General features: G+C 51.5%; 4 protein-coding genes across 4 annotated transcripts; 2 read left to right on the top strand and 2 right to left on the bottom strand.

The window, feature by feature from the left end:
• Window positions 1-907: 907 nt before the first annotated feature.
• Window positions 908-1,490, bottom strand: BKA78DRAFT_300528 (uncharacterized protein; the record flags this gene model as incomplete). The annotated part of the gene is made up of 2 exons (XM_066887216.1): window positions 908-1,231; window positions 1,281-1,490. The coding sequence occupies 2 exons, from the start codon at window positions 1,488-1,490 to the stop codon at window positions 908-910; spliced, it is 534 nt and encodes a 177-aa protein (XP_066738763.1).
• An 808-nt stretch (window positions 1,491-2,298) lies between these two features.
• BKA78DRAFT_363584 (uncharacterized protein) lies at window positions 2,299-3,803 on the bottom strand (the record flags this gene model as incomplete). Its single annotated transcript, XM_066892493.1, has 5 exons — window positions 2,299-2,901; window positions 2,930-3,128; window positions 3,178-3,558; window positions 3,608-3,715; window positions 3,766-3,803. The coding sequence occupies 5 exons, from the start codon at window positions 3,801-3,803 to the stop codon at window positions 2,383-2,385; spliced, it is 1,245 nt and encodes a 414-aa protein (XP_066738762.1). The 3' UTR covers window positions 2,299-2,382.
• A 2,890-nt stretch (window positions 3,804-6,693) lies between these two features.
• Window positions 6,694-7,597, top strand: BKA78DRAFT_300526 (uncharacterized protein; the record flags this gene model as incomplete). The annotated part of the gene is made up of 3 exons (XM_066887215.1): window positions 6,694-6,901; window positions 6,970-7,377; window positions 7,431-7,597. 3 exons carry the CDS (start codon window positions 6,694-6,696, stop codon window positions 7,595-7,597), a joined length of 783 nt encoding a protein of 260 aa, XP_066738761.1.
• Window positions 7,598-10,648: 3,051 nt separating this feature from the next.
• BKA78DRAFT_357666 (uncharacterized protein) lies at window positions 10,649-11,736 on the top strand (the record flags this gene model as incomplete). The annotated part of the gene is made up of 2 exons (XM_066892258.1): window positions 10,649-11,120; window positions 11,180-11,736. The coding sequence occupies 2 exons, from the start codon at window positions 10,649-10,651 to the stop codon at window positions 11,734-11,736; spliced, it is 1,029 nt and encodes a 342-aa protein (XP_066738760.1).
• Window positions 11,737-13,287: the final 1,551 nt, after the last annotated feature.

Raw genomic sequence — 13,287 nt, 5'->3', positions numbered from 1 at the left:
TTGACTTCTGGCCGTTCTGACTTCCTTCCTCTGTCTGTTTGCCGTTGCGCGGTCATGTTGAGGTGTTCTCTGTCCTCTCCTACGACATTAGCTTCATGACGTCGACCCGCTCGGTCTTCGCATCCGCGATCTTCTCCGATGGCCACAGCTTCATCACGTCGACTCTTTCGGTCTCCATGTCCTCTCGCTGGCCGTTCTTGCGTTCGGTGAGTACGGAGTCAGCGCGCTTGGAAGCTGTAGGAGTGCTGCTCATCTCAGTCAGTGAATCGTCACTCCGATTTCGCCGCTGGTTTCTTACTTGTTGGAGCGCTACTGCAAGGCAGGGGAGTTGGTCTTGTCGCTCTGGTCGAGGGAGGGAGTAAATTGGACGGCCATTGTGCTGAGTTTGCAGCCGGGCTTGTCTGCTTCTTCGGACCTGAGTGTTGTCAGTCAAGAGTCGCGCGCCGTGAGGTATTTGTTTATGCGTACTTGTTGCCGCTTTTCTGGCTCGTTTGGGAAGTAGAGACAGGTGCCATATCGGCTTGTGCCGGAGAGTTCGTGGTGAATTCGGGCGGGGTTTGCGCCATCTTGAAGGATCGAGAGGTGTCAAGTCGTTGGCAAAAGAAAAAGAGAAAAGGCGACGCCCGCTGGCGTTGTTCGCGCAACCGCGCTAACCGCATTAGGCATGCGCCTTCCTGAGTACTTCAGACCGGACTCTCGGTGGCGTAAGTCAGTTTACAACTCTGGACTTGTCTTTTATATTCTTTAGATTTCTGCGTCTGCGGCTGTCGCGCTATACATTATTATACAACAGACACCATGCTAGTAGATGTTAGTTGTGATACTTTCATTGCTCCTTTTAGTCCTGTCTTCTCAGATGTCAATCCTTCTTTTCCTGCTCTGCTGCATCGCCAACGCGTTCGACAGTTCAAAGCTCGTCATCCCACAATCTCTCTTGGGACCACAATGACACCAGGTTCAGTGCCTTATTAGTTGTTCCCGACTTGCCCGTCTTGACTTTGTTCTTCTGGGGACTACGGTCCTCCTCCCATAGCAAATCCAGTGTCTTGTTTTCTTCCTGCTCCTTCTTCATATCCGCCTGGTAGCACATGCGAAGTTCCTCGCGCTCAATGCGCTCGATCGGCTCGGGGGTCTTGTTGGCGGGGAGGCTCAGGGGCACGCAGATAAGGGGTTCATGAAGATCATTTCGCGTCAATCTTTCACAAACGCAAGCAGATGGTTGATCAACTTGCTATAGCAGCCTGAACGCTGTCTCGTCGCTCCACGTCAATTTGCTCAACCCTAATAGCTTGCAGCTGCCTTTCCTCTCGAAAGCGCTCAACAACCTCTTCGCACAGGACTGAAACCCCACCATCTATCTGCTTGCATGGCCAGCTGAAACTTTCCTGGGGGCTTCTTGCTGCTTGCTGGTCGACGAGTTGCTGCTGCGTATCGCCACGGTTGACGGTGCCAGTTTCTTCGAAGCCAAGCATGGAGGGCTTCTTGGGCATGGCGATTGCGCAGGGAGGCTCGATGCGTCCGCTGGGTACTGGTCGGAGGGCTCGGTGTAAAATTCGAGGCTGGCGGCATTGTTGATCGTATGACGTATGGTGAGATGGGCGATCAGGACACACCTCGTGCGAAGGGGCTCAGTGAGGGGACAGCAGAAAGGGCAAAAGAAAGACAAAAGAGTTCGGGGAGGGGGCGGAAGCCTCCCGTACATCTCTGCCGGAATCCGACTCCCCCAGAGGGGAATCGAACTCACAAACCCCGGGAAATCTTACCGGACTGGCTGGATCACCTGCAAGGCGTAGGCGGGGGAGCATCACCACTGAGCCACGCGGCCCGGCTCCCGGGGGTTGATGGTATTGAAGTCGCATTTGCAAAATATAGAGATGATAATGCTTCTACTGGTCAAGAATGAAGAGGTTTGGTATTGGCAAAAGAGAAGATTGCAATCCACTCAGGTAATCTACACTGCTTCGCTAAACGTGCTGGACGTGCTCCTTCCTTTGCATCAGCACTTCGGATCGGGTTCCGAATGGCGCAAATGTGCTGCTTTGAATCCGTGAGGGATTGCGTCCCAGCCAATCTTCAATTCGAGCCTCGTCCCACGCGGTTTGTCTTGATTCCTCTCCCGTCTCTTTCTTCTAAGCTTTTGCAAATGTACAAAATCGTTCTTTTGAGGGCTTGCGCAAGCGTGAATTAGTGCTCCGATACGCTTTGGTGCATGCTTTGAGCCAGCGCATCATTAAATCGGTCTTATCTTCCGAAATGCGAGCCATCGGTCTTCCGTTGGGTGCCGCCTAGTGGACCCGCTGCATTCCTCAAAGCTCATAGCCCCAGAGACCATCCCCTGCCTACAACGCCATGAATTCAACTTGCGGCTTCTTTTCCACAAGTTCACGCTTCGTCCTCCCAGATGATGTCGTCATCTGAGACCAAACCGTCAGCCTCCGGCATCATCTTGTCACGTCCCTCAGCAGCCTGCGACGTCTTGTTCTTGTCCGCGTTCTTCTGGAGCGCCGGCTCCTTGCTCTCGATGCGACTAAGAAGCTCCATCTTCTTCTCAGCAGGTATGGCCAAAGGCAGGGTGATTAGCCCCGTGGGGAGTTCTTTGGATGTTAGTACTTCGCAACCGCGTGGCTTGGATACTTGAATACCGTAGATGCGGCAGATGCCCTCCCGGATGAGGGCATCCGCGCGCTGGACAGCAGCCCAGTGGTGCTTATTTTCGTCTCGCTCCTTCGCCAACTTCTCGACGATCATGCGACCGACGCCCTTGTCATGGTAGGTCCGGAGCTCGCTTTTGTTTATGATGTTGTCAGTCTTTTGCAGACGCAAAGAAATTGTTACCTCACTGTGGCCGCGGCCGAGGCCGTCAGGAGGGCGGATTTCAAAGCGCTCAACGATCTCTTTCGGCTTGGTGCCTACCATCGCCTGAGCTCACTTTATAGTACACATCCTCGTCGATCCTGCTGAGAGGCTCGCTGCGGACCGTGTGGAGAGCAATCTTGCGTGGACGGGTGTCACGCGGAATGTCAGTACAAAAGAGACATTGTCCAGGGTCTTGTGAGCGAGCCCATTTTCGTTGATTCTCCCTGGCGGCCTGCTGAAATCTGATCCATTCCTCCTCCGCATAGCGTTCGCTTGTTGGCGAGTCGTCGAGCTCAAACTTTCTCTTCCCACATGACTTACTCCTCGCCCATATCCTCCCTGACCGCAAGGAGCTCGCTCTCAACACGCTCCATGAGCTTGATTGTGTGTTCTGGACCGAGTTCCAGGCGCAAATGGATTGTTACTTTCGGGAGACCTTTTGAAGTTGACGTTAGCATTTCGCAGAATCGATTACCAAGTAGGCGGCAGAGGCTTTCATGTAGACGAGCCTCAGCACGCTGCTTGACCTCCCAGTTGTGCTCATTCTCGCAGCGCTTCTTCGTAAGCTTGTTGTTGATCATGGCCTGGAGCGTCTTGTCGCTGCAGGCGTAGCGCTGGCACTTGTCAACAATGCCCGAGCGACAATCACTGCTCTTGCTGACGGCGGTACCCTCTGAAGCGCTCTTGCGGAAGTCGAACTCCCTGAGAAGGTTAGCATGACGTTCCTTGGATTTCTTCCTCTGTTGCTCACTTGTCCATCTCATTGAGCTGTTGGATCTTGGAGGTGAAAAAGCGTTCCTTCTGGATGATCTGCTGCGAGAGCATGCTGGGCACGTTCTGCTTGCCAGCCTCTTGATGCCTGTCTGTTGTCAGCGGAGTCCATCCATCCCAAAGATTTCGTCGACTCACTGGGTGTTCTTGAAAGTAGGGGATGATAAGGGGGCCATGATTGTGTGCGCGATGTGGTTAGGAGAGCAATCGGCGCGATGATAGTGTGAGAAGATGGGCGGATGTAGTCCTTGAAAAGTTTGTTGACAGGACGACAAGGTCGACTCGATTCACCTCGAGGGCAGGCGCAGCACGCCGCGCTAACCGAGTTAGGCCTGCGCCTTCCTCCACTCCATCACTTCGCAACGCCGACAGAGAATCAACTCAAAATCAAATTTATACCCTTTGATCCTAGTTTTAATTGGCATAATATTTTGTAGCGCAGCTTTATGATGGAACATGACCTTTCGACCGGGTATGATTGCAAAAATCCCAGGGCAATGAGTGAGTTGAGACTTTTATTTCCGCTGGATTTCATGCAGCCCTGGAGCACTCTCAATGGAGCCAGCTCTTGCTGGGCCGCAAACTCCGACTCGCGCTCGAGGCGCTCAAGGAGCTTGAGATGGTCGAGCAGCTACATTTTCTCGTCCGTACCGATAGCCAACGGCAAAGGCATGAGGGCCTTGGGCAAATCTTCTGACGTCAGTGTTTCGCAAAGGCTAGTAGGAAGCTGGCCCACCGAAGATGCGGCAAAAGCCGTCGCGAAAACGGACTTGCGCGCTTGATGGCGATGACATGTCGTGAATGTGCTTTTGCCACGGCCCCTCTCCAGCATGAAGTTGTCGATGCGTCAGCGCTCTGGGTAGCTCCACTGGGCTCAAAAAGCGGGTGTGTTTATAATTTGGTTCTGCAAGACTTCTTTCAATGGTGCTGTGGTCAGGTTGACAGAGTCAGCCTTCATTACTACTCCTCTAAGTAATACGGGGACAAATTTATGACCGTGGTCTTATGTGGGCTTCTATCTCGTGAGTTCAAGCCTGGCTCGCAGCACCAGAATTTTTTCTTTTTTTCTTTTTGCCTGCCACCCTCCACCTCCTTTTGAGTCTCTCTCTTAGTCTTGCTCCAGATGGGCTGTCCAGTTTGCCTCGTTCTAATCACGCCCCTTAGCAAGCTTGTCTACGATCATTGTCTTGAGAATTTTGTTGCTGTGGACGCGTCGCTCGCTCTGCTCGACGAATCCAAAATCCTTGTCAATTTCCTCACTGTACGCAGTGATGTTTTACATGCTTCTCATGCCACTTCGTGGAGCCTTTGGAGATAGATCAGCTGAAAGTCATTTGGAACTTTTTGCACACGTACTTGTCGACGCGAATGCGCTTGCTCAGGTTGCCAGTGTTTCGCTGGCTAAGTATCTTCAAGCATGTCCATAATCAGCAAAGTTCTTTTGTCTTGACTCGTCTATGAAATCACGCAGATGGTGGATTGTGTACGCAACGGCGCTCTGCTCCGCGCACTCTCCGACGGCTTTCGGCTCGATGGTTGCTTCAAGGGGCTTGGCCTCCTGGATAGCATTTAGAAGCTCGCCGCAAAGCTTCGTAAATAGAGGGGGCTAGTAAAGCTAGTTGCCAAATTCGATCGAGAGACAAGAAGTTTCGACTCTCGTCGTGTGTGTGTGTGAAGCGAAAGTATTCTTTCGAAAGGCTGAAGATGTTCAATTTGCGCCACGCTAGCCGGGAAGAGGTGGCTCCTTCCTCCGCAAACTGCTTGACACTGCCACATCGACATCTTCTGCTGTATCTTTTGCTAAATCAATTACTGTTCAAGCCTTGTTCTCTTTTCACACCACGGCCGGCCTTGAACCAAGTCTACAAGGTCACGATGTCAATAGCGGTTCCCTCGACGCAATCAACCTTTCCGCCAGGCCCTTTGGGTAACTTACATATTTCTCCCCTCCGCGCTTCTTCATTGTCTACCAATTCCTTCTAGGAAAAGCATGGCATCGGTTGCGCAGGGTCATCCTCAAGATCGACGCGGACAAAAACATGCTCCGACAGGTCCAGAGAAAGGCAACAGAGTGCGGTCAAAAAGACTATGCTAGGTGGCAAAATTTCAGGCAGACAAGACGCAATGAGGCGCCAGCAGAAGCACACCGGAAGAGGCTCTTCTTGGACGTATGCTTTATACTCAGCCTTGTCCAAGCCAAGCGACGTCACATCCAAAGCCTCAAACATTACGCAAGATAAGGTCGAAGTTTCCGGTCAAAACAGTTTTTGTTTTATGAAACATCGTCGAACAACTAGATGCTTCCATATGTCTGTCGGTCGCAATACAATCAGTAGCTCCTCAAACTACAGTCGTACGGGAACCGGGTTTCGCACATATGCCACGAATTCGTGGCGTCCTTCAAGAAAGTGAGCAGGGCTTATTGCGGATAATCGGTGCGAGCTCTGCCATGATTTTCACCCGCCTTGCAGCATGTTATGCCTGACGTGGCCTTTCAAAGTAGGCTGTGGTGCATTTTTGAATCAGTGATTGGTGTTTTGCAAAAGTTGGGCACCCAATCTGTTATATCACATCGCCTCGTCGCTTCAATGGGCATCAAGAAAATACGAGCAGTGCGCCAAGTCATCCTCTCGGTAGATCGCGGCTCCTTCGCAAATCGCCAGCGAATAGTTACAGACAAAGAGATACCGCCTCGGACTCCGGGCTGAGCCTCAAAGCCGAATACCCGCACTGATTCTGATGAGAGTAAAGATACCTGAGGAGATACCCTCGCATTCGTCAGAATAAAAGTCACTGTACATGAGACTTGTAGTAATGGTGAAGTGGCCGTCGGAGTGGCCTGCTCCGCCTTGTGGCGCAATGTCAAAATATGAGCGACAGGATGGCCCTCGCTTGACGCGGAAATACACCGCTTCCTCTCCTCTCGTGAGACCACTCACTCGATTCAAATATTGCCGCTCCCCCATTCATTGACCTGGAGTCCGTTTCACCCCATCGTCTGCCGCCGGTGAGGGCCATGTACTCACACTGAAGACTTGTCTCTGCTCATCCATCAACAACACTCCCATGAGGTGTCCAGCTGCAAGGGCGCCTTTCGCGCGAGGATACACAGGCCAAAACAAGGCGACAGTGAGTAACAGAACCCCATTCGACAACTCGTGGTGGCTAGCTGATATCAGTAACTCAGGTGAGTCGAGGGTTGGTTCCGGCGTTGACAATGGGGAAATCAAAGGTTTGTGCGCAGTGACTGGCTTGATCGTGACTCTGGCGCAGAGTAAGTAACAGAAATATCTTAGAAAACCTCAGAGGATCGGACGCGAGAGCTGCTGGTACTTCATCCAGCGGCCGATGGTGGTCATTCGGGTGCTAGACATAGTGCATTCGTGCATTTCGACACCCAGTGCTCTCGAAATTATGTCAGCAGGGCGTACTTGGAGCGCCACAATTTCGACAATAAGCTCATCAGGCCGCCTGAAGACATCTCTGATGACAGAACGAGAGACGAAATCATTGGAATCATCGAGCTTGACTACTGGGGCAACGACACGCCTCGAGTCAGCCAAGAAATCTTCTTGAAGGGCAAGACTTACCATTCCATCTTCTTTGTTGTTGAAGATATTCAGTTCGACTTGGTCATTGGGCGGAGAACCATCCAAGAGGACACTTTCACCAAGCGCAACATATTCACCACAAATCCCCTCGACGGAACTAACCAAGGCGGCTTTACTTTTCGAATCGATCCAGCGGGTGGTACGTTTCTTTCCAAATGCAGCACATCATTTCGTCGGCTGATGTGCTTGCAGAGGATACCCGGAAAGAGGCAAGAAGAGTGCAGCTAGTCAAGAAGGAAGCTCAAAAAAGTCTCCAATCCGATGCGAGACAGCAGTGGGGACCTTATTGGAATGAATGCGTGCGATGCGGGACCGAAAAGTGCGCAGGATGTGGGCGGGAAATCTATCAACACGTTTGATGGTAACGGAGGGTGGAATTGTCGTCTCCTAAACCTTCATCAGCATTCACATGGAGTTGTAGATGGATATTCTCGTACCACCTGGGTATTCCATCTGAGTTCCCAATGTAAAGTAGGCTCACATGGCGAGCGTTGACACTACTAAGCCCATTGCGCAATAAAATCTGTATGGGACTGGAGCCTCTCAAATACGTTGGAAGCAACTGATAAAATGTGGATTCAGAAATGGCATTCTGCAGGACAGCCGAGGATGTAAGCGAAGATGGCTCCTCTTTGTTGCCAATACGAGCATGTGGTAATCAGCCGCCTTTCAAGCTTGGTGTTGGAGGGTCGGCGCTCGGAAGATCGGTTGCACAGTGGGCGACGAAAGAAGTTGCGAATCCGAAAACTTCCATCGTTACGTCAACACACGTAGAGACGTGGAGTCTTCAAGTGCTTGATGCATCCAACATGGAGAAAATTTTCCTCTTGATGGATAACCATAAGGAGCACTCAAGCGCTTGTCTCTGAGTGTGCGACGACTTGAAGCTGAGCCTAGGTTGAATTTCTTTCGTCACCTACTGTGGTTGTGCAATGGCAGCAACGGGAGCAAGGACAAAAGTAGATTCTTGGTTGAGCAACTTGTCGGACCCACTCATTAGATATATGCCCCGTCTAGATATTGTTCGAAGAAAAATGGGTGCCAAAGACCGAGACTGCAATGTCTGCGAATGCACTTGCAACCTGCAGAAACCCCACGGCGAAGCCATGTGTGTAATTGCCATTGACGAGCAAGAGATAGTCCCCACACTGGCGGGATGAACTCGACGTGAAATGAGAAATTCCAAATGCATCATAAGTGTCGTCAGGATTGAACTGGGATCAATTAGCAGTAGAATCAGATGCGGATATCATAGACTTACGGCCCAGCCCTCAATCGAAAATTATGTCATGATCTTCGGCATAGTTTTGGGACAATGCGACGTCGAATGGAAAGCTCTCGCTTTGAACAATCAGGAAGGTCGTCGTGCGAGGTTGAGAGGAGTCTTCTAGGGACCAGGTGAGATCGACGGATCCCTGCGTAAAGACTTTCCATCCATTGATGGTGAAAGGTCCACAAACTTCATGCTGGTTGCTTGCTCTCAGCCTGGAGAGTTCGACCAAATTGGGAGAAATGAAATTGACGTCGCTATCTGACTTTATCAGCGATAGGCGCGCTAATCGCTTCTGGTCGCGTCCCGCGTGTCGTATGAACAGCTGGATCGTTCGTGGTGGTTTTCCGTATGGATTTACTTTACTCTATCAGAGTAATCAGCTACTTTTGAATTATCAGCATGAGCTTTTTTGGCGCTACTTGAGAAATGCAAACCTAGCCGCAAAAACACGAGACCGCCAATGCAGCACGCGGTTGCTGGCGTTTCTTGATTTTGACACTCTCATACTTCAAACCCTTCTTGCGGCATTTTTGACCACGCACCCGAGTTTCTCATCCGTGGATTGGAGTTGCTGCGCACCTTTCGACTGGCTCGTGGGAAGTGGATTTTCCAATTAATACACAGGCTGCAGGTGCCAGATTCTCCAGCCATGATGCGATTCCTGATTTGCTCCGTCCTCACCCAGTCTATGTGATTGACCGGAGTGGCTGGAGACTCCCAGGGAACGGGGAGTGGCCAATTAAAACTGTTTCTTCTTGTGTCGTACGCGTCAAAAGGAAAGAATTCTTCGAGTAGAACCAGTTTTCGTCCGTTTTTAGCGCACTTACCATGAACACGCGAGTGGCTTCAGAGAGTGGAACGGGCTCATGGAATGATGCTGCTATATACCACTCAGAATCTTGACGTTGCATTGTACTCGCCGCCATGGCATTCGACTTCACTCCCGGCTCCCCGAGGCAGGGCCTGCGGAGTCGAATGCTGGAAAAAGAGCCACGGTGTCGGTCAGCCCGATCACGAGGCTAGAAAAGCCATGGGCCGCCACATAAGGCCATGCTGACCCCAAGGCTTTGCTGCGCATTCATGTGGACATTGATCAGCATCATGCGGGTCTACGCCTCGCTTCCTCGAACAGGGGTTCTTGAGCTCAAGGGTATAAGTACCACGCTCGCTTGACTGCTTACCACGAGCAACATGTACATGTACCTCGACCTCGATATAGCCGAGCTCCAAGTCAGACTGCTTGGCAATCAGCCTGTCCACTACTTTTGTGAGTCGGCGCCTCGCCCCAGTCCCGAATCCCCAGTGCCATCAATTGGAGCTTGATTGCGCCCTTTTACATACCAGAAATCCGTCGGCAGTTGAGAAACGGGACTCGGTGCCCACATGTCAGATCCGGTACCGAAATCATTGCGTCTGAAAATCTTGTTCGCCGAGGACAGCCGACGGTATTTTCTGGGAATATAACCAAAGCGGTCAGACGTCATACTTTTGCTAACAGAGAAACCGGGTCTAATACACCACATAAGTCTTAAATGAAGCAGACGGACGGCGCAGTCTGCGGAATCTTCAGATCCAGTCACCGCAAGTTGTCGTCGCAAGGGGTTTGTTCGAATCTCAACTAGATTCTGATGGAATTTGGTCCCAACGATCAGGCTGAGACTGCTCGCACAATCGCTTCAATTGGAAGGTGGATAGATTGACGGTTGAACAGACGCTGCCCTTCAGTCTTCCACATGACCGGGATGCAGTGCCACAGAGAGAGCCACGTGGGGGTGGCAGAGAAGATGTTGCTCGGGGCTGTTGTCTGAACCGTGCAGGCACTGCTCTGTCATCATAAGAAAGGCGCTCTAGTTTCCGTTCTTGATGAAGAGGCCAGGGAGAATATTCCTGGGGCTTGATGATGGCGCCGGCCCTTCAAGGCTGCTCAACATTCAGCATCTGGCCCGATGCCTCACGGCTGCTGAGAGGCAGTGCGGGGCCCCGAAGCAAGTCTGCCCCCGAGCCGCAAGCCCAGCCTTGAGAATATGGCTCTGCCTTGTTCACCGGATGACATCCAGCATTCCGCCTCTTCAAAACCCATGGCTCCAGTAGCACAGCTGCGATATGTCCAAGGAAGCCCGACCCACGTTGAACCGAGATGTCGAATATTCCAACACCAGGAACGTTTCCGATGCAAGTTCTGACCCCGGGTCAGGAGACTTCAATCGAAATTGACCCTCCGAATGGAAACGACACACAGGATGGGGCTCCTAATACCTCGTCAGGAGCTAATCAAGGGGAATCGACTCAAACCCTCACCCCGAACAGACTTGACATACCGTTGCCACCCGGGCATCCGGCTCTCGCGGAATACATGAGTAAAATCCCTGAAATGGCCATGTTTCGACGTTTTGGGACCCTCAATCTTCAAAACCTTCTGTATCTCCAAGCCGAAATTCTGGAACTGGAGCAAACTTTGCAAACGTTGCAGAAAAAAGACAGTCAAGGCAACGAGGAGCAGCGGCGATATGCGACGAATTGGTGGTTCCTTCGGAACGCAAAGAGGAGAGGTGGGACTGGTGAGCAATGGTCTCTCGTCGAGATCATCCGCAAAAAGTTGTACGAATACAGTACGTCGCCTTCCATCCAGCTAGCAGTTGCAAGCTCCAGCATCTTACAATTTAAGCAGACGAGGCGTTGATGCAACAGCACTCCATCATGCACATGCCAAAGCCCACAACCCGAGACACCCTCGAGGTGCAAAAATTGCTTGAGGCGTGGGAAATGGGCCCGGCGGCGCTTACTGGCGATGATTCGCATATCTGGGGCTGTCTGACAGACAATCAAAGCCCGCCGTTCCACGACCTCGTCGCACTCCTTCCGCGTCACAGTGGTGACCCGCTTTCTAGTTGGGTGATATCCAAGGCCGAAATGCTGACGAATATGCGATTTCGATCGAAGGGGAGTAACCTGCAAGGCTACAGAGACCAGATTGTGGCGAAGTGGACGAACGTCTTCGTCAATGTTTTGGCGTCGCTGTTTCCGGTCGCTTCGAACGTAATACTCTACGTGGTCCAGCCGATTGGAGCTCGATTTGGAGTCATTGCTGCCTTCAGTGTTCTCTTGTCTGGCTATCTCTCTGCTTTTACGACAGCAAAGCAATCAGAGATTTTTGCTGTCGCGGCTGCCTGGGCTGCGGTGCAGGTGGTGTTTGCCTCGATAGGAGATAACTGTGATTGTGGGTAAGTGGTCTATTTCCTATGGTGTGTTCAGACAGGATAGAATACTTGCTCAATCTCCATTAAGAGAAAGTCAATGAAGTGCCGGTATAGCTCTCGAATTGCCTAGTGTTAGCAAATCAGCTGAATTCCTGAACTGAACAAAGATGAGTCTCCTCTCGCAGCAAGAGAAACTCGCGGGCGAGGGAAATTCATGGGAGCGCGAATTCTGCGGGCACACTGATTCCGCGCTTGCGCCGCTTGCGCGCTGCGTCCGAAGTTACAACCAGTGCGCTTGATTGGTCAACGCCCAATTGGGGACGTTTGACTCGTGTGCAAACACAGAACTACACACATCATTATCAGATCTCAACTTGCCTCTTTGTCTGTTATGGTCTCACCATCTTCCTTGACGGCCTTCTTAGTGCAAGCAACACACTCCGTGAACACTTCGGCCAGATGCCTTGCAAAGCTTCCCAATCTTTCGTGCTGGCGTTTGGCGTCCCCAGCCAGCGGTGGCATAAGCGAAAGGAGACCATAGAGTAAGAAGTAGATGGGCAATGACGGAGCAAGATGTAAAAGGCAACACTCTGCAAACATGTCTGTAAACATAAAGACTGAAGCTGGAATGATTCCGCGTACTCACCCAAATCTGCTTAGAATCCGCGCCCGCGCTGCTGGCGCGCTATGTTCGAAGTTATAACCAGTGCGCCTGATTGGCTCACGACCAGTTGGAGACGTTTGGCCTATGTGCAAACATGGAACTGTCAGCTCCAGAGCAGCAAATAGCAAGTTGATACCCACAACTACTTTCGATCACTCCTCATGGACCGGGAAAAGCTACTGAAAGGCCCAACCCGGTTGCTCGACAATTTGATCCAGAACGGGTCCAACATGATACAGGCCAAGCGGCAGACTTATGGATCGACCGACCAGAGCGCCGCTACAACCTCCACAGAGCAGCCCCTCAACGTCGTCATTCCTGGCCGGTTTTTGGCCTCTCCATCCAGCGCGGCAATACAGAAGAACACTGTAGAGGAAGTACATAGATAAAGATAGAGCCAGTCAGTTCTCTGCAAAGATGAAGCTTGAATCCGCGTACTCACTTCCGCGTACTCAACAAGTCAATTCTACCCAAAATCCTTGCGCGCGCAGAATCCGCAGAACTTCCGCGCCCACAGCATTGCGTTCGAAGTTACAACCTGTGCATCTCATTGGCCGGTGCGTCTGATTGGTCGGTCTATGCTGGCCCACTGGCAACATCAAAGTCAAACTGTTTGCCTGTCTCTATTGTCAGCTTGACCAACACATCCAGGGGTATTAGATTGGCTGGCCTGTTTGCCTGCAGTACAAGCAGAGTCGTCCAGTGCCAGGCAGCTTTTTCGCATCATTGCGACACTCGGTAGACGGCTGCAGGTCAGCGGACCGACGAAGCGACAAAAATGATGAGGCTTCGGGGGCTAGAGTTGAATTGATCAATTGTCGACCTCGACTACTACATGAAGTGGTTGATTGAAAACCCCCGAACACCACACGATAATTCCCTAACCCAGATACAGGAGACAAGTCCCTCCAAGAC

Source organism: Phyllosticta capitalensis, assembly GCF_038381095.1.
Source record: "Phyllosticta capitalensis strain CBS 128856 chromosome Unknown BKA78scaffold_13, whole genome shotgun sequence".
Lineage (NCBI taxonomy): Eukaryota > Fungi > Ascomycota > Dothideomycetes > Botryosphaeriales > Phyllostictaceae > Phyllosticta > Phyllosticta capitalensis.
Note: the sequence above shows the minus strand (reverse complement) of the source record. Positions and strands in the feature narration are given on the sequence as shown.